This window comes from Amblyomma maculatum, chromosome 3 (assembly GCF_055883805.1).
Source record: "Amblyomma maculatum isolate TAMU_Amacu chromosome 3, ASM5588380v1, whole genome shotgun sequence".
Classification (NCBI taxonomy): Eukaryota; Metazoa; Arthropoda; class Arachnida; order Ixodida; family Ixodidae; genus Amblyomma; species Amblyomma maculatum.
This window is the reverse complement of record NC_139346.1, coordinates 144,096,241-144,122,239: the sequence shown is the minus strand read 5'-3', so window position 1 is coordinate 144,122,239 and position 25,999 is coordinate 144,096,241. Positions and strand designations below refer to the sequence as shown.

Sequence of the window (25,999 nt, the reverse complement as noted above, 5' to 3'; positions counted from 1 at the left end):
TTAGTTCATAGAAAGCTTGCTCTTAATACAGCATTTAGGCTGAGCATTGAGATAAGCGAAGAATTGGAATTGCTGACGACTAAGCGTGATTAAGCCGTTTACGAACTTGGTGCGCTAATGCATGTAGTTTCGCTTCGGTTCCAATTTTGAGTACGTACGAGGCTCGATTTTATGAGTCAAGGAGGCTTCAGACAAAGATTGGAGACGTTGGCTAATGGCATTTCAGGGGACACCACAATAACTTTTGGGGTAGCTTAACGCACTCTAATAGTGCAGTTCGATGGTGGCGCGTTCTGCGTACATTGCATTCGGACGTAAAAGACCGCGTCATTCCAAAGATAGCGCGAGAGACTCGCAGTTAAGCATGCCTGATGTTCGACTGCGGCGATGGCGTAGTGACCTAATGCAGTGAGCAGCGAATAAAACCTCTTCGTATCGGCGCAAGATCAATACCTACTCGTGACCGGAAAGCTTCTCCCTTTACTTCAATGGCAAATTTTTAGATTGGGTAATTTAGTGCGAAAGCTCTAAAAAAAGCTGCCTGCGCCAGGATTTATGACGCGCCTCGTAGGTTCGCACGCAGGAGTCAAATGTCAATCACATCGGTCACAGGACACTGACGTTGCGAAACCTAAGAGCACTCGTGTTGTCCTAAAAAAATAGAGACATTGTGCACTTGGGCGCAAGTAACGCTTATGAAATCCATCGTCAGGCACCTCAGCGCACCCTGAGGGAGACACTTGCTTCATCGCTGCACAGCCTTTCGTCATCACGCAATTAAAGCGAAAATACGCAAAATACGACGACTGCCATTCTTCTGTTCTTCCACTAAGCTGGCCAAGCTCGGAACTGGTTCCCGACATTCCAGGGAGGAGGAACTTCGACGACTGCCTCGCCCGATGCAAGTGTCTATAAGGGCATTGTACGCATAATAGCGGCGGTGGTAAATGAATTCATGAGTCGCAAAAAGCCCCCTGAGGAACATCAAAAACGCGCCACATCCCACTGCTCTCCGACCGCGGCGGCTGCGTTTCGATGGAGGCGAAACGAAGTGGCGTCCGTGTGCTGTGCGATGTCAGCGCACGTTAAAGATCCCCAGGTGGTCGAAATTACTCCGTAGCCCTCCACTACGGCTCCTCTTTCTCTCTTTCCACTTTCATTCCCACCTCCCTCCCTTCCCTTACGGCGTGGTTCGGGTGTCCACAGAGCAAGTGTGACAGTTACTGCGCCTTTCCCTTCCTGTGAACCAATTTAACTTATTTAACTTAACTGCTCTCATTTGTACAGCCACTATTTGGCGTCAAGCATCAAGCTGAAAGACCTAAATGTTCGTCACGACTACTTCTGAGAATTTTTGTTATGGTAATGAATGTGATAATGAGTCGTGACGATCATGGTGGATTTTATTGGCTAGATCCAGTCGCAAAAAAACTGCAGAAACTTTTCTGTCATGATAGAATATCTGTGCGGTTTTTACAGGAAACGTGTTGTGACAAGACACATTTCTGTACTAACATCAGAAGGTTCTATAGTTACAACACCCCGCCGAGGTGGCGCAGTGGTTACGTTGCTCGACTACTCTTCCCAAGGATGCGAGATCTAATCCAGGCCTCGGCGGTCGCTTTTCGATGCAGGTGAAAAGCAAGGCGCGCGTGTGCTGTGCGACGTCACTGCACTTGAAACAATTTCCCCAGGCGATAGAAATTTGCGGAGTCTTTCAATAGGGCGTCTCTCATAGCCTGAGTCGGTTTGCGAAGTTAAACCCGACAAACAATCCGAACCAACCATCTATATAGGTACAACGGAAAAGAGCTAAAAGACTACAGACAACAGAAAACTATTACTGAAAAACTACAGAATTACAGAAAGTTACAACAGAACCCCAGAAATATTTGAAGTTTGCGACAGAACTGAAGAATATTTTGTCGTACTTTTGACACGGTTCTGTAGTTTCGTTCGACTGGGAAGGGCAGCTTTGACCGATGAACGCCTTGCCACAACGCACTTTGTTTTGTTCAAGGTATAGTCAGAGACACAAATCCTAAGCATATCGGCCGAGGAAAGCTAAGCAGCAGACTGTCGGAAAATGTTGCTTTGTATGCCCGGCATATACGCGGCGGACCTAGGATAGGAAGATGCTCAAGCCACTGGGCTTGACTCCACTTTTCGGAACATTTTTGATGTGCAAGGGAATAAAAAAAGCACTTCTTTTTTTCGGAAACAGCCGTTAGAGCACAATGTGTTGCTCTGGGTGATTGTTGTATAGTAATGCCAGTGAATGATTTTCAACATCGGACAAAGGCATGATTTCGCATTATGGCTATTGGTATGACGCGAAATCACTTGAGGTGGCACATCTCTGTTTTGAGAGTGGGTAACTAATTATTTGTGAAAACGACGTTGGGCGACTTAGAACTGATACAAATCACGGGAATTTCAAAAATTCTCCGCAGAGCATTGTTGGTAATTTTTGTGCTCCATATATCTTGTTGTCGTATTCAGCTCGTATGAAGTAGCGACGGGTGAGACGGAATGAATTGCTTCCTCCACGTCCGCTGTCGTTCGCCCTCCGGATACATCCTTTTGAGCAGTAAGAGAACCAAGCTTCCGTATTGGTCCATAGATGGAGCCACGCACGGCCGGCTGTTGAAGCGGAAAGCAAGCGATGTAGGCTCTTTGGCAGCACTGGTAGCGCCGCCAACGGCCTGCCTCGAAGGGAGAGCACGCTTGCCCAACGGAGAGGGAGCCGCTTCCGGGGTAGCACTCTCCCGTTGCCGCCGCGGGAAGTGGTGCTCCCGCTCTAGCTCAGCCCGCGCTGCCTGGGGAGTGCGCACGCGCGCATTTTGGCCTTTTTTACGCTCGTTGAGTAGGCGTCGCGCTCCTTCTCGATTCCTCCCAAATCCCGTATCCTCGCCGGGAGCGCAGCCTCGTGCTCCCTCCTTCGCCCGCTGAGTTCTCTACCGAGAGCGAGCAAACGCGTTCGCAAAGCGCCGCCCGCAGTATCGGCTGATCGGCCGACCAGTGCGAGCCTTACCTGCGCAGCGGAAAGTCCGTGACGTCTTGCTTGCTTTTCCGGCTCATTTCAGCACTTCGCAAGCACTGCTTGGCCGTATTCTTCTCGGTTAGGTCAGCGGTGACAGCCAGTAGCGTTTCGCACTGCGTTAGTCGGACGGCACTACTCGGGCGAGTTTCAGAGGATGCGGATGTCAGATGTGCCACTCGATTCCGTTCTTTCATTTCGGTCATTCATGACCGAGTAATGTTATTCGTCATGTGAAGAGCGCTGACACGTGATAGCACTGGCAGAACACCGAACAATTGACTACCGGCATTCGGCGCTGCGAAATTTATTTTCTTGTATTAGGGAAAATTCGATACCACTGATGGAGTCATCTCGGCGTGCGAGTCAGCACGTTGTGTTTACATGCATGACCTATGTTTCTGGAACTCCGATGCTGGACTAGCGAAATGCTTGCGCGACCTTTCATATCGGGTAGTTTCAACGTAAAAAAAACAGCTATTGAACAACAAATCAACTTTGATTTCGTAAATATAGAGATGAGATACCTTCTTAAATTTCAACAACTCTTTCTCCATGTCTTGGCGCCGACCGAATAAGCTTGTAAACCCATTACAAGCCGGCCTATTACCTGATGTACTCTGTTGCTAGCTTTGCGTGTGTCGCATAGTTATGGGCTGCGGGGGCTACATTGGCGCCGGCAGTGAGTCGGCCGTGCTTCACGGATACTTGGAGACACCGGCCGATGTGTCGTCAAAGTCGACAGCGCGCAGCACACATAGAGGCGACACTTCATCGGAGCGTAATAGGTTAAACATACTGTACGAGAACTGCATTGTACGTATTCTGGGCAACTTAGCCGGTGTCGTGTGGAAATCAAACGCCCGGACGATTGCTTATCAGAAAGGAGCCGCAAGTTTTGAAGGCAGCGGGCCGCGAGTGTCATCGTTTCAGCACCACGAGCATTCACATCAACACCGCAAGCGACGTCGTCGTGCCGCCACCGGTGCAGTTACGAGTACTCAAAGCTGCACGTGTCCGAAGTGGTGCAGCTCGAGTGTTGTCACGTGTTTGCCCGCAGTGTGCGCCGGTGTGATAGCCGTGTTGTGCTACCTCAACTCACTCGATGGCGACTTCGTTCATGACGATATGGTGGCGGTCGTGGGAAACCCTGACGTCACCGGGGAGCATCGGTCGAGAACTCGGGGCTCTTCGCTGTGGATGAACGACTTCTGGGGACGTCCCATGGCGGACATTGAAAGTCACAAGTCGTACCGACCTCTGACGGTCCTTAGCTTCAGGTTAGTGGCCACTTTTTATGAATGTGTATTATACATTTCAGCAATGATTTCGGGCTCTGACTTACATAGAGTCTGTTTCATTTTCATCCTGCACAGAATTTAACAATTGGATTACTCTGTAATACTCCTGCTCGTTATCAAGTCAGCAGGAATCATACACGCCAGTGACAAAGCAATTCTCGAAAAGGTTCATTGACCCGTGGAAGTTTTAGTAAATAGTTAATGACATTTTTTGCTGTTACTTTCAAAGCCAGGAGCCTTTAGATGACCATTGAGAGCGTGGCGTAGTGGTCAGATGGAATGACGGCTTTGTAAAGAAAGAAGGACACAGTGTCTTAAAGGAACCTTAATAATACTTAGTTATGTACCTGAGCTTCTTAAAAATGGAAGATGTCTTAAATAATGAATGACAGCTTGCACAATTATTCATTGCAAGTTATAATATTAGAAAAGCAATAGCCTTGATATGGTAAGTTACATATACAAGGGTTTTTCTTCGTAGGCTCGGTTCAAGCTGGGGTCATTGTCAGTAACTCACTAAAGGCAATACAGCGATGACTGCACAAAGCTGTAACATCGCTTGCTGAGACAGTAAAACAACTCTTAGCTGTTTAATATATGTTCTATGTTAGACACATTGTTCTCTAGCCGCTTTCTATTGTAACCTATTCATAAAATAAGTTAACTATTACTGCATAGTTCATTCGTAAAAGCACTTCAGGGTACCGCGTTGTCGCGTGTAATTAAGCTACGAGTGAGGCTCGTTGGACGAGCAGTTTTTTTTCAGTAGAGCGCTTTTCATGATACCCAAGAGCAGCAGCAGTGGAAGAGAAAGCGGCAGAAGAGACGGAGAAATAGTATATAACAAAATTGGGAAACGCTATCGCTAATTTTATACTTCTCAGCTTTGCTACTGTGCTGCAGTTTGCATTCTCGTGTCGCTTAATGTTTGCCTGGTAACTTAAATTTTATGCATTAATCAAGATAATTGCTCGCACTCTTTAAAAGAAGCGAGCACTGCGCTGCTCAAAAGCAGAATAGAGTCAGTACGTGCTCATTTCTCGTTGCTGAAGTGTTGGTGCCCTTAATGATATCTCTGCGGGGAGCAAACATGTGGCTCGCTGGCACGTGCAGCGCAAGTGCCGTATGCGGAAGTATCACTCAGTACCTCAAGGGGCGATGGATAGGCTTCGCTTCGCGCTTGACACTTGCGCTTTGTAAGCGTGTCGTAATGTGCCGCCAGAGTACAGTGTGCTCACTGCGAAATAGGTGTGCTGGCATTGTCCGTAAAAGAAGTTCAGGAATGCGTCAGTTTTTACAGCGTGAATATAGTACATAGCTCTGTCGCGTGATGCTTTTTTTTGCAATAAAAAGAGAACAGTGCCTTGCGTTTGAAATAATAATTAGACAAAGACAATGTGAACATAACACAAGCTAGATGGTAGCTGTTATGTTACTTAGGCTCAAAATGTACTAAAATATTCAAATTAATGAAAGTAAAATATTTTCAACATAAACATATAGTCATAACTAATATGTAATCCTAATGTAGACAAAAGAATGCAGGAGATATGGTAGGACAATGACACCCATTCTAAGAATCTCAGGGCTGAGTTATGAGTACAGTTTGCGGAACAAGGGAATTCACGGATCATGGACCCCTAGCTGGTAAATAGCAGAAAGCACAAGGGTATGGTAGAGCCTAAATAGCGCCGCTTAAAATGTGGCATACTTAACGTTTTTAAGGCATCTTGGCACATAGAAGAATGTGGAAGCGCTCGGTAATGTCTAATAGAGTGGCAATAAGATACTGAGGCTGATATTTCGATTAGACAGGGACAGTAATAGAAATGAGGATAAGAAGAAAGGCGTAGCGGCTAACTGAAAAAAAAGTAGTAAGAAAAGATCACTAATCAGTTAACTGGAAATATGCAAGCAGAGAAAATGGCTGCAGAATGTACATTCTGCTTCTATCAAGAACGACTACCTTAGTGTTTAAAAGATGAATGACAATCTTATAGATACAATCATAGAATGTACAGTTCAGGGTTTCTAAGTAAGATGTTGGCAGATGCTCCCAGAAAAAAAAGATCATTTGAAAATGCAAACATTTCTCACTTCATAGGTAGGAGTGAACCCCCAGAATCGCCAAATGTAATTTACGAGAGCATGGTAACCGAGAAAGGATATTTTGCTTTGAGGAATGGAGGTTATCCAGGAATGCATGAGAGGAAAATAGGCATGGGCGAAAATGAGATGTACGTTTTAAAACTCAAGAAAAGTAATGGCAGGACACACGCGAATAAGGTGGCTAAAGTGGCCGAGGAATCCGGCACTTATCAGTGCATAAGAGACAATAATTATGACGGGATGGTGGATGCATTGCTGCTGAGAAAGCGGGACTCCAACATCTAAAAAAGAGTAAGTAAGCAAATCCTTGCGAGAAATAAGAGGGGATGCCACTGGTGCCACTGGTGAGTATCGCCACTGCAAGTATTTTGAAGTGCTGCGGGGATCGTGGTAAAAAACTAGCCGCTGTGTATGCGCTGTTTGAGGACTTAGAGCGTTACGCAATCTTCGAAAAACGCTTAGAGAGAAAGAAACGTTAATTGCTTGATCCTGGTAGGTCGTAATCTGAAGCCTACGAGTTGAAGCCTATATTCCTAACACATGGACAATATGGGCAACCAGTTGTGAGCACAGTAATCGGCAGAGTTTATCAGAGGGACCGGCCCAGCTATTGCAGGATTAGGGCCCTTAGGTTGACGGAGGCCTGCGTTGCAGATAGCAATTGTGGGACGTGGCCAGGTCCAGTATGTGTGTATGCTGTGGAGGTAAGTGCAACATACCTGACAGTGAGAGTGGCCACAGCATGTCAACAGGCGGCTTAGAGGGAGCAGGAGTAGAAATTCCCTGCCTGTTGATACTAGAGTATCACTCGAAAAAAAAAACTACAGTACTGTGTCAAAAATGCGACAAAATATTCTGTAGTTCTGTCGTAACCAACAGATTTTTCTGTAGTTCTGTAGTTTTTCTGTAGTATATTTCTGTTGTGTAGTTCTGTAGCACTTTTCTGTTGTAATTACAGACATTTCTGATGTTACGACACAATGTTCTGTTGTCACAACAGGTTTCCCATCAAAAACCGCACAGAAATTCTGTCGTAACAACAGAAAAGTTACTGTAGTTTTTTCTGACTGGGATAGGGCTAATCAAGAGCTGTCGTGCGCTGCTATGGTTCACTTTGGTCTTGTATGGCCACCTGGATTTTCCATCGTTTTCCTTGATTAGATCTAGAGATAATTTTGAGGATCTAAAAGAGATCTAGAGGTGATTTTAGGGACGCTATCCTACCTCCATATGACACTGAATAGTAGTCTGTTCTGGACCCGTTGTTAATTTGAAGAAGTCAGGACCAGGTTATCTGAAATGCCATGCGACATAGACAAAAAGCCTCGCTTTAGTCGAGATGCCTGAACGTGCCTGAATTGGCTAGGAGCCTTTTGTATTTGAGTTGCTTCCATAAGGCATATTAGAAAAGGAGTAGTGTGTCTGGCTCAAAAGAGAACGTAGCGCTCGATACTAGCTCTTTGCGAAACTTTGTTCATAGGCAACACCTGGTTTCAGTCTCCCAGTACTCTATAACATGAGCATTTGCTTCCTGCGGACTTGGTGATTGCCCAAACGCAGGCAGTCGAAAATGCCTTGGTGTGCCACGATGCACCTCAAAACACAAGCAAAACAAGAACAAAGACACGATTGGAGATGTGCATGGGCATCAGATATCGAGAGACTTGTCACACGATTCAGTGGGTGTGTATTTGAGCGCACGTACAGCACATCGTTGTCATCTATTTATGTAGATGGTCGATGAGCGGGCGGACATCAGCGCCTCAAGGACGCTCCGCTCCTATCAATTGCAACTACTATCAGGCTACAAGCGTCCCGCTCAACCACCATGGGTGATAGATAGACCTTCGATGCGCCCACGTGCTCTCGGGTTACTGAAGAAATCCATGATGAGAATTAGTGGCATCAAGCGACGCACTCTGGCATACATCTTGACAGAATATGAGGCCTATAGTCACTCATTTATTGATATATCTGTGTCAGCACAAGCATCCAAGGCAGCTGTGGTAATACTGGCTCAGAAGATGACTCTCCTAATATGTTTAAAGCACAATGTTACGTAAACAGCTTCTGAACTTGTGGCCCATTAGGAATAATTATGCTTTGTGGGGAACAATATCTAAGGTGATGTATACTGGTGCGCCCAAGAGCAGCATTACAAATTTTAAAGTTTCTTACGCCACACCGCATATCAGTCTGACGCTAGGCCTCAATGCGCTCTTACATATGTGCGTGCCAAAGGCTACTATATATTGAATAAATGGATCGCTACACACTGCGGGCTGGTTGAAAACGAGCAGGCAGGTGCTAAACAAAGAGAACCTCCGAACAGTACTGGCTTTTTCAAGAGCGGATACTACGTGTAGTCTCTCGAACAGTAGGAGGAGGGTGGTGGGAGTATACTGGACCGAGCCAGGTGCCCGAAATATCCTCATAAAATGAATAGACCGGACACTGTCACTTATTTTCCGTGTGGAATTCCCCGCCATTATTCATGCTTGCGCCATAGACTGCACTGAAACGTGGCTTTCATGCACAAATACTTGCATTAATTCGGAAAGGTGGACTTCTCGATATGTTCCACTTGTGGCGTTTGGAGACTGTTGAGCATATGTGAGTGGCGCACGTATAGTGTGCGCGCAAACAAGTAAGGTTAGGCACTTCATTGAAGCGTTAAGCAATAGGCCTCTCAAAGAGGATTTACACCTAGCTGCATGGGAGATGGAGGGGGGGGGGGGGGGTGGACAAATGAAAAGGTGCTCAGCAGATGTGGGCTCTTTGCTGTTTCTTGAGCGACACGGTACCCTACGCGTGCTGCTCATAAAAGTTACCATAACTCTATTTTTTCGCACCTCTTCTCACCACATCGGCCCCAATATAGTTCCTCCTATACTCCTGTTTCCTTACCCCAGTGCAGAGTAACAAGCCAGATATTCAAAATTTCGACCGAACTCTCCTCCTTTCTGATTAGTGAGCACGCCATTATCTTTCTATCAGGATTCCTCGGATTCCGGAGGTTTTTATTAGCAGCTGCCAAAGTTGGCAGCTTTTTATATTATGACCATGAAATACGCTCTCTTGACGTCGGACGAACCGCCGACCAATCAGTGTTGGGCCTTGTCACCTGCCAACTGCGGGAGAAGCATCTGTAAAATCGGCGAATTATGGTTTTATGATCTTGCAGACTATTCCGGGCCAACCTCTTCTAAGCAGTCAAGTACTTTGCAAGTACGCAACCGCTTTTAGACAGAGGAGAAGTAGAGGTGTTAGCGCCGTAACACGCTTTTTTAGTGAGTGCTGGATTGGTGGGAAGTTTTTTGTCATCGCTTCTTAATAAGCCAAAGCCCTACAAGTTTTCTGGCATCCTCTCGGATGCGTACCAGAGGAACATATAGCTTACTGAGCGACTGTATCTGTGTTTAAATAGCGAACATTTACTTCTGCTGTTAATGAATAATTTGATGGTCTAAAAGTTTAGTATTTATTTTGTTGCTTTTAGCGCTGTTTGTACCGCCTGATGTGTTTGAAGTGAGTTCGACCGTTTCGCAATACTATGAAAAATTCGAATAACAGAATGATATCAATTCTGTCATTTCTACTTGGTAAATGTTTCATTTACCTAGAACTATACACACGAGGACTAAGCGAAGAGGGCAAATGCGAAAGCGTGAGAGGCTCCGTGTCGCCGAAAAGACGGCAATAGCATCATTGGCAGTGAGTGGAAAGCTCGGATTTTTCGACAGGTTTATGACATCACAGCCACACGATTTCACGTCAGGATTTTAAACAACACACAATTATAGCGTTATTTGTAACATCAAGACTGGCTGAGTCATTACTCAATTATCATGGTGATGAAGGTACCATTATATCCCGGTAAAGCTATGAGATATCCGGTTTCGCTCACTGAACTGCGAACATTTGTTACAAATAAAAGAAAGCAGCCGCGACTAGGCAGCGGTCGATAAGAAGGCGCAAAACTGTTTAACCTTTGGTGGTTGCGATAAATCCGTGACTAAATCTTTATATAGGAAATACGCACTTGCATCGCAGCGGTGGTAATTTTGTGGTACATAAACTACGTCGAAAGGCTACTGGCACATCTAATCAGCTTATGGTTACCCGTTCCGGCTGGCACTGCTGAAGCTGTCATCTGAATCACAAAAAGATACACGTTTTGTTGCTTGAGTACCTCCCATAGCAACTGTATGAGCAGTTTCTAATATCAAATCGTTTACATGGAGTCCGGCTTGCACTGCTGAAGCTGTCCTCTGAATCACAAAAAGATACACGTTATGTTGCTTGAGTACCTCCCATAGCAACTGTATGAGCAGTTTCTAATATCAAATCGTTTACATGGAGTCCGGCTTGCACTGCTGAAGCTGTCATCTGAATCACAAAAAGATACACGTTATGTTGCTTGTGTACCTCCCATAGCAACTGTATGAGCAGTTTCTAATATCAAATCGTTTACATGGAGTCCGGCTTGCACTGCTGAAGCTGTCATCTGAATCACAAAAAGATACACGTTATGTTGCTTGTGTACCTCCCATAGCAACTGTATGAGCAGTTTCTAATATCAAATCGTTTACATGGAGTCCGGCTTGCACTGCTGAAGCTGTCATCTGAATCACAAAAAGATACACGTTATGTTGATTGAGTACCTCCCACAGCAACTGTATGAGCAGTTTCTAATATCAAATCGTTTACATGGAGTCCGGCTTGCACTGCTGAAGCTGTCATCTGAATCACAAAAAGATACACGTTATGTTGCTTGAGTATCTCCCATTGCAACTGTATGAGCAGTTTCTAATATCAAATCGTTTACATGGAGTCCGGCTTGCACTGCTGAAGCTGTCATCTGAATCACAAAAAGATACACCTTATGTTGCTTGTGTACCTTCCCATAGCAACTGTATGAGCAGTTTCTAATATCAAATCGTTTACATGGAGTCCGGCTTGCACTGCTGAAGCTGTCATCTGAATCACAAAAAGATACACGTTATGTTGCTTGTGTACCTCCCATAGCAACTGTATGAGCAGTTTCTAATATCAAATCGTTTACATGGAGTCCGGCTTGCACTGCTGAAGCTGTCATCTGAATCACAAAAAGATACACGTTATGTTGCTTGTGTACCTTCCCATAGCAACTGTATGAGCAGTTTCTAATATCAAATCGTTTACATGGAGTCCGGCTTGCACTGCTGAAGCTGTCATCTGAATCACAAAAAGATACACGTTATGTTGCTGGTGTACCTCCCATAGCAACTGTATGAGCAGTTTCTAATATCAAATCGTTTACATGGAGTCCGGCTTGCACTGCTGAAGCTGTCCTCTGAATCACAAAAAGATACACGTTATGTTGCTTGAGTACCTCCCATAGCAACTGTATGAGCAGTTTCTAATATCAAATCGTTTACATGGAGTCCGGCTTGCACTGCTGAAGCTGTCATCTGAATCACAAAAAGATACACGTTATGTTGCTTGAGTACCTCCCACAGCAACTGTATGAGCAGTTTCTAATATCAAATCGTTTACATGGAGTCCGGCTTGCACTGCTGAAGCTGTCATCTGAATCACAAAAAGATACACGTTATGTTGCTTGAGTATCTCCCATTGCAACTGTATGAGCAGTTTCTAATATCAAATCGTTTACATGGAGTCCGGCTTGCAATGCTGAAGCTGTCATCTGAATCACAAAAAGATACACGTTATGTTGCTTGTGTACCTTCACATAGCAACTGTATGAGCAGTTTCTAATATCAAATCGTTTACATGGAGTCCGGCTTGCACTGCTGAAGCTGTCATCTGAATCACAAAAAGATACACGTTATGTTGCTTGTGTACCTCCCATAGCAACTGTATGAGCAGTTTCTAATATCAAATCGTTTACATGGAGTCCGGCTTGCACTGCTGAAGCTGTCATCTGAATCACAAAAAGATACACGTTATGTTGCTTGAGTACCTCCCACAGCAACTGTATGAGCAGTTTCTAATATCAAATCGTTTACATGGAGTCCGGCTTGCACTGCTGAAGCTGTCATCTGAATCACAAAAAGATACACGTTATGTTGCTTGAGTATCTCCCATTGCAACTGTATGAGCAGTTTCTAATATCAAATCGTTTACATGGAGTCCGGCTTGCACTGCTGAAGCTGTCATCTGAATCACAAAAAGATACACGTTATGTTGCTTGTGTACCTTCCCATAGCAACTGTATGAGCAGTTTCTAATATCAAATCGTTTACATGGAGTCCGGCTTGCACTGCTGAAGCTGTCATCTGAATCACAAAAAGATACACGTTATGTTGCTGGTGTACCTCCCATAGCAACTGTATGAGCAGTTTCTAATATCAAATCGTTTACATGGAGTCCGGCTTGCACTGCTGAAGCTGTCCTCTGAATCACAAAAAGATACACGTTAGGTTGCTTGAGTACCTCCCATAGCAACTGTATGAGCAGTTTCTAATATCAAATCGTTTACATGGAGTCCGGCTTGCACTGCTGAAGCTGTCATCTGAATCACAAAAAGATACACGTTATGTTGCTTGAGTACCTCCCACAGCAACTGTATGAGCAGTTTCTAATATCAAATCGTTTACATGGAGTCCGGCTTGCACTGCTGAAGCTGTCATCTGAATCACAAAAAGATACACGTTATGTTGCTTGAGTATCTCCCATTGCAACTGTATGAGCAGTTTCTAATATCAAATCGTTTACATGGAGTCCGGCTTGCACTGCTGAAGCTGTCATCTGAATCACAAAAAGATACACGTTATGTTGCTTGTGTACCTTCACATAGCAACTGTATGAGCAGTTTCTAATATCAAATCGTTTACATGGAGTCCGGCTTGCACTGCTGAAGCTGTCATCTGAATCACAAAAAGATACACGTTATGTTGCTTGTGTACCTCCCATAGCAACTGTATGAGCAGTTTCTAATATCAAATCGTTTGCATGGAGTCCGGCTTGCACTGCTGAAGCTGTCATCTGAATCACAAAAAGATACACGTTATGTTGCTTGTGTACCTTCCCATAGCAACTGTATGAGCAGTTTCTAATATCAAATCGTTTACATGGAGTCCGGCTTGCACTGCTGAAGCTGTCATCTGAATCACAAAAAGATACACGTTATGTTGCTGGTGTACCTCCCATAGCAACTGTATGAGCAGTTTCTAATATCAAATCGTTTACATGGAGTCCGGCTTGCACTGCTGAAGCTGTCATCTGAATCACAAAAAGATACACGTTATGTTGCTTGAGTACCTCCCATAGCAACTGTATGAGCAGTTTCTAATATCAAATCGTTTACATGGAGTCCGGCTTGCACTGCTGAAGCTGTCATCTGAATCACAAAAAGATACACGTTATGTTGCTTGTGTACCTTCCCATAGCAACTGTATGAGCAGTTTCTAATATCAAATCGTTTACATGGAGTCCGGCTTGCACTGCTGAAGCTGTCATCTGAATCACAAAAAGATACACGTTTTGTTGCTTGAGTACCTCCCATAGCAACTGTATGAGCAGTTTCTAATATCAAATCGTTTACATGGAGTCCGGCTTGCACTGCTGAAGCTGTCCTCTGAACCACAAAAAGATACACGTTATGCTGCTTGAGTACCTCCCATAGCAACTGTATGAGCAGTTTCTAATATCAAATCGTTTACATGGAGTCCGGCTTGCACTGCTGAAGCTGTCATCTGAATCACAAAAAGATACACGTTATGTTGCTTGTGTACCTCCCATAGCAACTGTATGAGCAGTTTCTAATATCAAATCGTTTACATGGAGTCCGGCTCGCACTGCTGAAGCTGTCATCTGAATCACAAAAAGATACGCGTTATGTTGCTTGTGTACCTCCCATAGCAACTGTATGAGCAGTTTCTAATATCAAATCGTTTACATGGAGTCCGGCTTGCACTGCTGAAGCTGTCATCTAAATCACAAAAAGATACACGTTATGTTGCTTGAGTACCTCCCACAGCAACTGTATGAGCAGTTTCTAATATCAAATCGTTTACATGGAGTCCGGCTTGCACTGCTGAAGCTGTCATCTGAATCACAAAAAGATACACGTTATGTTGCTTGAGTATCTCCCATTGCAACTGTATGAGCAGTTTCTAATATCAAATCGTTTACATGGAGTCCGGCTTGCACTGCTGAAGTTGTCATCTGAATCACAAAAAGATACACGTTATGTTGCTTGTGTACCTTCCCATAGCAACTGTATGAGCAGTTTCTAATATCAAATCGTTTACATGGAGTCCGGCTTGCACTGCTGAAGCTGTCATCTGAATCACAAAAAGATACACGTTATGTTGCTTGTGTACCTCCCATAGCAACTGTATGAGCAGTTTCTAATATCAAATCGTTTACATGGAGTCCGGCTTGCACTGCTGAAGCTGTCATCTGAATCACAAAAAGATACACGTTATGTTGCTTGTGTACCTGCCATAGCAACTGTATGAGCAGTTTCTAATATCAAATCGTTTACATGGAGTCCGGCTTGCAATGCTGAAGCTGTCATCTGAATCACAAAAAGATACACGTTATGTTGCTTGAGTATCTGCCATTGCAACTGTATGAGCAGTTTCTAATATCAAATCGTTTACATGGAGTCCGGCTTGCACTGCTGAAGCTGTCATCTGAATCACAAAAAGATACACGTTATGTTGCTTGTGTATCTCCCATTGCAACTGTATGAGCAGTTTCTAATATCAAATCGTTTACATGGAGTCCGGCTTGCACTGCTGAAGCTGTCATCTGAATCACAAAAAGATACACGTTATGTTGCTTGTGTACCTGCCATAGCAACTGTGTGAGCAGTTTCTAATATCAAATCGTTTACATGGAGTCCGGCTTGCACTGCTGAAGCTGTCATCTGAATCACAAAGATACACGTTATGTTGCTTGAGTACCTCCCATAGCAACTGTATGAGCAGTTTCTAATATCAAATCGTTTACATGGAGTCCGGCTTGCACTGCTGTAGCTGTCATCTGAATCACAAAAAGATACATGTTATGTTGCTTGAGTACCTCCCATAGCAACTGTATGAGCAGTTTCTAATATCAAATCGTTTACATGGAGTCCTGCTTGCACTGCTGAAGCTGTCATCTGAATCACAAAAAGATACACGTTATGTTGCTTGTGTACCTCCCATAGCAACTGTATGAGCAGTTTCTAATATCAAATCGTTTACATGGAGTCCGGCTTGCACTGCTGAAGCTGTCATCTGAATCACAAAAAGATACACGTTATGTTGCTTGTGTACCTCCCATAGCAACTGTATGAGCAGTTTCTAATATCAAATCGTTTACATGGAGTCCGGCTTGCACTGCTGAAGCTGTCATGTGAATCACAAAAAGATACACGATATGTTGCTTGAGTACCTCCCACAGCAACTGTATGAGCAGTTTCTAATATCAAATCGTTTACATGGAGTCCGGCTTGCACTGCTGAAGCTGTCATCTGAATCACAAAAAGATACACGTTATGTTGCTTGTGTACCTCCCATAGCAACTGTATGAGCAGTTTCTAATATCAAATCGTTTACATGGAGTCCGGCTTGCACTGCTGAAGCTGTCATCTGAATCACAAAAAGATACACGTTATGTTGCTTGTGTACCTTCCCATAGCAACTGTATGAGCAGTTTCTAATATCAAATCGTTTACATGGAGTCCGGCTTGCACTGCTGAAGCTGTCATCTGAATCACAAAAAGATACACGTTATGTTGCTGGTGTACCTCCCATAGCAACTGTATGAGCAGTTTCTAATATCAAATCGATTACATGGAGTCCGGCTTGCACTGCTGAAGCTGTCATCTGAATCACAAAAAGATACACGTTATGTTGCTTGAGTACCTCCCATAGCAACTGTATGAGCAGTTTCTAATATCAAATCGTTTACATGGAGTCCGGCTTGCACTGCTGAAGCTGTCATCTGAATCACAAAAAGATACACGTTATGTTGCTTGAGTATCTCCCATTGCAACTGTATGAGCAGTTTCTAATATCAAATCGTTTACATGGAGTCCGGCTTGCACTGCTGAAGCTGTCATCTGAATCACAAAAAGATACACGTTATGTTGCTTGTGTACCTTCCCATAGCAACTGTATGAGCAGTTTCTAATATCAAATCGTTTACATGGAGTCCGGCTTGCACTGCTGAAGCTGTCATCTGAATCACAAAAAGATACACGTTTTGTTGCTTGAGTACCTCCCATAGCAACTGTATGAGCAGTTTCTAATATCAAATCGTTTACATGGAGTCCGGCTTGCACTGCTGAAGCTGTCCTCTGAACCACAAAAAGATACACGTTATGTTACTTGAGTACCTCCCATAGCAACTGTATGAGCAGTTTCTAATATCAAATCGTTTACATGGAGTCCGGCTTGCACTGCTGAAGCTGTCATCTGAATCACAAAATGATGCACGTTATGTTGCTTGTGTACCTCCCATAGCAACTGTATGAGCAGTTTCTAATATCAAATCGTTTACATGGAGTCCGGCTCGCACTGCTGAAGCTGTCATCTGAATCACAAAAAGATACGCGTTATGTTGCTTGTGTACCTCCCATAGCAACTGTATGAGCAGTTTCTAATATCAAATCGTTTACATGGAGTCCGGCTTGCACTGCTGAAGCTGTCCTCTGAATCACAAAAAGATACACGTTATGTTGCTTGAGTACCTCCCATAGCAACTGTATGAGCAGTTTCTAATATCAAATCGTTTACATGGAGTCCGGCTTGCACTGCTGAAGCTGTCATCTGAATCACAAAAAGATACACGTTATGTTGCTTGTGTACCTCCCATAGCAACTGTATGAGCAGTTTCTAATATCAAATCGTTTACATGGAGTCCGGCTTGCACTGCTGAAGCTGTCATCTGAATCAGAAAAAGATACACGTTATGTCGCTTGTGTACCTCCCATAGCAACTGTATGAGCAGTTTCTAATATCAAATCGTTTACATGGAGTCCGGCTTGCACTGCTGAAGCTGTCATCTGAATCACAAAAAGATACACGTTATGTTGCTTGAGTACCTCCCACAGCAACTGTATGAGCAGTTTCTAATATCAAATCGTTTACATGGAGTCCGGCTTGCACTGCTGAAGCTGTCATCTGAATCACAAAAAGATACACGTTATGTTGCTTGAGTATCTCCCATTCCAACTGTATGAGCAGTTTCTAATATCAAATCGTTTACATGGAGTCCGGCTTGCACTGCTGAAGCTGTCATCTGAATCACAAAAAGATACACGTTATGTTGCTTGTGTACCTTCCCATAGCAACTGTATGAGCAGTTTCTAATATCAAATCGTTTACATGGAGTCCGGCTTGCACTGCTGAAGCTGTCATCTGAATCACAAAAAGATACACGTTATGTTGCTTGTGTACCTCCCATAGCAACTGTATGAGCAGTTTCTAATATCAAATCGTTTACATGGAGTCCGGCTTGCACTGCTGAAGCTGTCATCTGAATCACAAAAAGATACACGTTATGTTGCTTGAGTACCTCCCACAGCAACTGTATGAGCAGTTTCTAATATCAAATCGTTTACATGGAGTCCGGCTTGCACTGCTGAAGCTGTCATCTGAATCACAAAAAGATACACGTTATGTTGCTTGAGTATCTCCCATTGCAACTGTATGAGCAGTTTCTAATATCAAATCGTTTACATGGAGTCCGGCTTGCACTGCTGAAGCTGTCATCTGAATCACAAAAAGATACACGTTATGTTGCTTGTGTACCTTCCCATAGCAACTGTATGAGCAGTTTCTAATATCAAATCGTTTACATGGAGTCCGGCTTGCACTGCTGAAGCTGTCATCTGAATCACAAAAAGATACACGTTATGTTGCTTGTGTACCTCCCATAGCAACTGTATGAGCAGTTTCTAATATCAAATCGTTTACATGGAGTCCGGCTTGCACTGCTGAAGCTGTCATCTGAATCACAAAAAGATACACGTTATGTTGCTTGTGTACCTTCCCATAGCAACTGTATGAGCAGTTTCTAATATCAAATCGTTTACATGGAGTCCGGCTTGTACTGCTGAAGCTGTCATCTGAATCACAAAAAGATACACGTTATGTTGCTGGTGTACCTCCCATAGCAACTGTATGAGCAGTTTCTAATATCAAATCGTTTACATGGAGTCCGGCTTGCACTGCTGAAGCTGTCCTCTGAATCACAAAAAGATACACGTTATGTTGCTTGAGTACCTCCCATAGCAACTGTATGAGCAGTTTCTAATATCAAATCGTTTACATGGAGTCCGGCTTGCACTGCTGAAGCTGTCATCTGAATCACAAAAAGATACACGTTATGTTGCTTGAGTATCTCCCATTGCAACTGTATGAGCAGTTTCTAATATCAAATCGTTTACATGGAGTCCGGCTTGCACTGCTGAAGCTGTCATCTGAATCACAAAAAGATACACGTTATGTTGCTTGTGTACCTTCGCATAGCAACTGTATGAGCAGTTTCTAATATCAAATCGTTTACATGGAGTCCGGCTTGCACTGCTGAAGCTGTCATCTGAATCACAAAAAGATACACGTTATGTTGCTTGTGTACCTCCCATAGCAACTGTATGAGCAGTTTCTAATATCAAATCGTTTACATGGAGTCCGGCTTGCACTGCTGAAGCTGTCATCTGAATCACAAAAAGATACACGTTATGTTGCTTGTGTACCTTCCCATAGCAACTGTATGAGCAGTTTCTAATATCAAATCGTTTACATGGAGTCCGGCTTGCACTGCTGAAGCTGTCATCTGAATCACAAAAAGATACACGTTATGTTGCTTGTGTACCTTCCCATAGCAACTGTATGAGCAGTTTCTAATATCAAATCGTTTACATGGAGTCCGGCTTGCACTGCTGAAGCTGTCATCTGAATCACAAAAAGATACACGTTTTGTTGCTTGAGTACCTCCCATAGCAACTGTATGAGCAGTTTCTAATATCAAATCGTTTACATGGAGTCCGGCTCGCACTGCTGAAGCTGTCCTCTGAACCACAAAAAGATACACGTTATGTTGCTTGAGTACCTCCCATAGCAACTGTATGAGCAGTTTCTAATATCAAATCGTTTACATGGAGTCCGGCTTGCACTGCTGAAGCTGTCATCTGAATCACAAAAAGATACACGTTATGTTGCTTGTGTACCTCCCATAGCAACTGTATGAGCAGTTTCTAATATCAAATCGTTTACATGGAGTCCGGCTCGCACTGCTGAAGCTGTCATCTGAATCACAAAAAGATACGCGTTATGTTGCTTGTGTACCTCCCATAGCAACTGTATGAGCAGTTTCTAATATCAAATCGTTTACATGGAGTCCGGCTTGCACTGCTGAAGCTGTCATCTGAATCACAAAAAGATACACGTTATGTTGCTTGTGTACCTGCCATAGCAACTGTATGAGCAGTTTCTAATATCAAATCGTTTACATGGAGTCCGGCTTGCACTGCTGAAGCTGTCATCTGAATCACAAAAAGATACACGTTATGTTGCTTGAGTATCTGCCATTGCAACTGTATGAGCAGTTTCTAATATCAAATCGTTTACATGGAGTCCGGCTTGCACTGCTGAAGCTGTCATCTGAATCACAAAAAGATACACGTTATGTTGCTTGTGTATCTCCCATTGCAACTGTATGAGCAGTTTCTAATATCAAATCGTTTACATGGAGTCCGGCTTGCACTGCTGAAGCTGTCATCTGAATCACAAAAAGATACACGTTATGTTGCTTGTGTACCTTCCCATAGCAACTGTATGAGCAGTTTCTAATATCAAATCGTTTACATGGAGTCCGGCTTGCACTGCTGAAGCTGTCATCTGAATCACAAAAAGATACACGTTATGTTGCTGGTGTACCTCCCATAGCAACTGTATGAGCAGTTTCTAATATCAAATCGATTACATGGAGTCCGGCTTGCACTGCTGAAGCTGTCATCTGAATCACAAAAAGATACACGTTATGTTGCTTGAGTACCTCCCATAGCAACTGTATGAGCAGTTTCTAATATCAAATCGTTTACATGGAGTCCGGCTTGCACTGCTGAAGCTGTCATCTGAATCACAAAAAGATACACGTTATGTTGCTTGAGTATCTCCCATTGCAACTGTATGAGCAGTTTCTAATATCAAATCGTTTACATGGAGTCCGGCTTGCACTGCTGAAGCTGTCATCTGAATCACAAAAAGATACACGTTATGTTGCTTGTGTACCTTCCCATAGCAACTGTATGAGCAGTTTCTAATATCAAATCGTTTACATGGAGTCCGGCTTGCACTGCTGAAGCTGTCATCTGAATCACAAAAAGATACACGTTTTGTTGCTTGAGTACCTCCCATAGCAACTGTATGAGCAGTTTCTAATATCAAATCGTTTACATGGAGTCCGGCTTGCACTGCTGAAGCTGTCCTCTGAACCACAAAAAGATACACGTTATGTTACTTGAGTACCTCCCATAGCAACTGTATGAGCAGTTTCTAATATCAAATCGTTTACATGGAGTCCGGCTTGCACTGCTGAAGCTGTCATCTGAATCACAAAATGATACACGTTATGTTGCTTGTGTACCTCCCATAGCAACTGTATGAGCAGTTTCTAATATCAAATCGTTTACATGGAGTCCGGCTCGCACTGCTGAAGCTGTCATCTGAATCACAAAAAGATACGCGTTATGTTGCTTGTGTACCTCCCATAGCAACTGTATGAGCAGTTTCTAATATCAAATCGTTTACATGGAGTCCGGCTTGCACTGCTGAAGCTGTCATCTGAATCACAAAAAGATACACGTTATGTTGCTTGTGTACCTCCCATAGCAACTGTATGAGCAGTTTCTAATATCAAATCGTTTACATGGAGTCCGGCTTGCACTGCTGAAGCTGTCATCTGAATCACAAAAAGATACACGTTATTTTGCTTGTGTACCTTCCCATAGCAACTGTATGAGCAGTTTCTAATATCAAATCGTTTACATGGAGTCCGGCTTGCACTGCTGAAGCTGTCATCTGAATCACAAAAAGATACACGTTATGTTGCTTGTGTACCTCCCATAGCAACTGTATGAGCAGTTTCTAATATCAAATCGTTTACATGGAGTCCGGCTTGCACTGCTGAAGCTGTCATCTGAATCACAAAAAGATACACGTTATGTTGCTTGAGTACCTCCCACAGCAACTGTATGAGCAGTTTCTAATATCAAATCGTTTACATGGAGTCCGGCTCGCACTGCTGAAGCTGTCATCTGAATCACAAAAAGATACGCGTTATGTTGCTTGAGTACCTCCCACAGCAACTGTATGAGCAGTTTCTAATATCAAATCGTTTACATGGAGTCCGGCTTGCACTGCTGAAGCTGTCATCTGAATCACAAAAAGATACACGTTATGTTGCTTGAGTATCTCCCATTGCAACTGTATGAGCAGTTTCTAATATCAAATCGTTTACATGGAGTCCGGCTTGCACTGCTGAAGCTGTCATCTGAATCACAAAAAGATACACGTTATGTTGCTTGTGTACCTTCCCATAGCAACTGTATGAGCAGTTTCTAATATCAAATCGTTTACATGGAGTCCGGCTTGCACTGCTGAAGCTGTCATCTGAATCACAAAAAGATACACGTTATGTCGCTTGTGTACCTCCCATAGCAACTGTATGAGCAGTTTCTAATATCAAATCGTTTACATGGAGTCCGGCTTGCACTGCTGAAGCTGTCATCTGAATCACAAAAAGATACACGTTTTGTTGCTTGAGTACCTCCCATAGCAACTGTATGAGCAGTTTCTAATATCAAATCGTTTACATGGAGTCCGGCTCGCACTGCTGAAGCTGTCCTCTGAACCACAAAAAGATACACGTTATGTTGCTTGTGTACCTCCCATAGCAACTGTATGAGCAGTTTCTAATATCAAATCGTTTACATGGAGTCCGGCTCGCACTGCTGAAGCTGTCATCTGAATCACAAAAAGATACGCGTTATGTTGCTTGAGTACCTCCCACAGCAACTGTATGAGCAGTTTCTAATATCAAATCGTTTACATGGAGTCCGGCTTGCACTGCTGAAGCTGTCATCTGAATCACAAAAAGATACACGTTATGTTGCTTGAGTATCTCCCATTGCAACTGTATGAGCAGTTTCTAATATCAAATCGTTTACATGGAGTCCGGCTTGCACTGCTGAAGCTGTCATCTGAATCACAAAAAGATACACGTTATGTTGCTTGAGTATCTCCCATTGCAACTGTATGAGCAGTTTCTAATATCAAATCGTTTACATGGAGTCCGGCTTGCACTGCTGAAGCTGTCATCTGAATCACAAAAAGATACACGTTATGTTGCTTGTGTACCTTCGCATAGCAACTGTATGAGCAGTTTCTAATATCAAATCGTTTACATGGAGTCCGGCTTGCACTGCTGAAGCTGTCATCTGAATCACAAAAAGATACACGTTATGTTGCTTGTGTACCTCCCATAGCAACTGTATGAGCAGTTTCTAATATCAAATCGTTTACATGGAGTCCGGCTTGCACTGCTGAAGCTGTCATCTGAATCACAAAAAGATACACGTTATGTTGCTTGTGTACCTCCCATAGCAACTGTATGAGCAGTTTCTAATATCAAATCGTTTACATGGAGTCCGGCTTGCACTGCTGAAGCTGTCATCTGAATCACAAAAAGTTACACGTTATGTCGCTTGTGTACCTCCCATAGCAACTGTATGAGCAGTTTCTAATATCAAATCGTTTACATGGAGTCCGGCTTGCACTGCTGAAGCTGTCATCTGAATCACAAAAAGATACACGTTATGTTGCTTGAGTACCTCCCACAGCAACTGTATGAGCAGTTTCTAATATCAAATCGTTTACATGGAGTCCGGCTTGCACTGCTGAAGCTGTCATCTGAATCACAAAAAGATACACGTTATGTTGCTTGAGTATCTCCCATTCCAACTGTATGAGCAGTTTCTAATATCAAATCGTTTACATGGAGTCCGGCTTGCACTGCTGAAGCTGTCATCTGAATCACAAAAAGATACACGTTATGTTGCTTGTGTACCTTCCCATAGCAACTGTATGAGCAGTTTCTAATATCAAATCGTTTACATGGAGTCCGGCTTGCACTGCTGAAGCTGTCATCTGAATCACAAAAAGATACACGTTATGTTGCTTGTGTACCTCCCATAGCAACTGTATGAGCAGTTTATAATATCAAATCGTTTACATGGAGTCCGGCTTGCACTGCTGAAGCTGTCATCTGAATCACAAAAAGATACACGTTATGTTGCTTGAGTACCTCCCACAGCAACTGTATGAGCAGTTTCTAATATCAAATCGTTTACATGGAGTCCGGCTTGCACTGCTGAAGCTGTCATCTGAATCACAAAAAGATACACGTTATGTTGCTTGAGTATCTCCCATTGCAACTGTATGAGCAGTTTCTAATATCAAATCGTTTACATGGAGTCCGGCTTGCACTGCTGAAGCTGTCATCTGAATCACAAAAAGATACACGTTATGTTGCTTGTGTACCTTCCCATAGCAACTGTATGAGCAGTTTCTAATATCAAATCGTTTACATGGAGTCCGGCTTGCACTGCTGAAGCTGTCATCTGAATCACAAAAAGATACACGTTATGTTGCTTGTGTACCTCCCATAGCAACTGTATGAGCAGTTTCTAATATCAAATCGTTTACATGGAGTCCGGCTTGCACTGCTGAAGCTGTCATCTGAATCACAAAAAGATACACGTTATGTTGCTTGAGTATCTCCCATTGCAACTGTATGAGCAGTTTCTAATATCAAATCGTTTACATGGAGTCCGGCTTGCACTGCTGAAGCTGTCATCTGAATCACAAAAAGATACACGTTATGTTGCTTGTGTACCTTCCCATAGCAACTGTATGAGCAGTTTCTAATATCAAATCGTTTACATGGAGTCCGGCTTGCACTGCTGAAGCTGTCATCTGAATCACAAAAAGATACACGTTATGTTGCTGGTGTACCTCCCATAGCAACTGTATGAGCAGTTTCTAATATCAAATCGTTTACATGGAGTCCGGCTTGCACTGCTGAAGCTGTCCTCTGAATCACAAAAAGATACACGTTATGTTGCTTGAGTACCTCCCATAGCAACTGTATGAGCAGTTTCTAATATCAAATCGTTTACATGGAGTCCGGCTTGCACTGCTGAAGCTGTCATCTGAATCACAAAAAGATACACGTTATGTTGCTTGAGTATCTCCCATTGCAACTGTATGAGCAGTTTCTAATATCAAATCGTTTACATGGAGTCCGGCTTGCACTGCTGAAGCTGTCATCTGAATCACAAAAAGATACACGTTATGTTGCTTGTGTACCTTCGCATAGCAACTGTATGAGCAGTTTCTAATATCAAATCGTTTACATGGAGTCCGGCTTGCACTGCTGAAGCTGTCATCTGAATCACAAAAAGATACACGTTATGTTGCTTGTGTACCTCCCATAGCAACTGTATGAGCAGTTTCTAATATCAAATCGTTTACATGGAGTCCGGCTTGCACTGCTGAAGCTGTCATCTAAATCACAAAAAGATACACGTTATGTTGCTTGTGTACCTTCCCATAGCAACTGTATGAGCAGTTTCTAATATCAAATCGTTTACATGGAGTCCGGCTTGCACTGCTGAAGCTGTCATCTGAATCACAAAAAGATACACGTTATGTTGCTTGTGTACCTTCCCATAGCAACTGTATGAGCAGTTTCTAATATCAAATCGTTTACATGGAGTCCGGCTTGCACTGCTGAAGCTGTCATCTGAATCACAAAAAGATACACGTTTTGTTGCTTGAGTACCTCCCATAGCAACTGTATGAGCAGTTTCTAATATCAAATCGTTTACATGGAGTCCGGCTCGCACTGCTGAAGCTGTCCTCTGAACCACAAAAAGATACACGTTATGTTGCTTGAGTACCTCCCATAGCAACTGTATGAGCAGTTTCTAATATCAAATCGTTTACATGGAGTCCGGCTTGCACTGCTGAAGCTGTCATCTGAATCACAAAAAGATACACGTTATGTTGCTTGTGTACCTCCCATAGCAACTGTATGAGCAGTTTCTAATATCAAATCGTTTACATGGAGTCCGGCTCGCACTGCTGAAGCTGTCATCTGAATCACAAAAAGATACGCGTTATGTTGCTTGTGTACCTCCCATAGCAACTGTATGAGCAGTTTCTAATATCAAATCGTTTACATGGAGTCCGGCTTGCACTGCTGAAGCTGTCATCTGAATCACAAAAAGATACACGTTATGTTGCTTGTGTACCTGCCATAGCAACTGTATGAGCAGTTTCTAATATCAAATCGTTTACATGGAGTCCGGCTTGCACTGGTGAAGCTGTCATCTGAATCACAAAAAGATACACGTTATGTTGCTTGAGTATCTGCCATTGCAACTGTATGAGCAGTTTCTAATATCAAATCGTTTACATGGAGTCCGGCTTGCACTGCTGAAGCTGTCATCTGAATCACAAAAAGATACACGTTATGTTGC

At 43.3% G+C, this 25,999-nt stretch overlaps 1 protein-coding gene across 1 annotated transcript in view; it reads left to right on the top strand.

Annotated features, from left to right (window-relative positions):
* Positions 1-3,691: 3,691 nt before the first annotated feature.
* Positions 3,692-25,999, top strand: part of LOC146196230 (protein O-mannosyl-transferase TMTC1-like) — a 163,881-nt gene continuing 141,573 nt past the window's right edge. The window contains exon 1 of the mRNA XM_084596951.1: positions 3,692-4,320. Coding sequence (XP_084453077.1) covers positions 3,692-4,320 — 629 coding nt within the window. The remainder of the gene's footprint in view (positions 4,321-25,999) is intronic.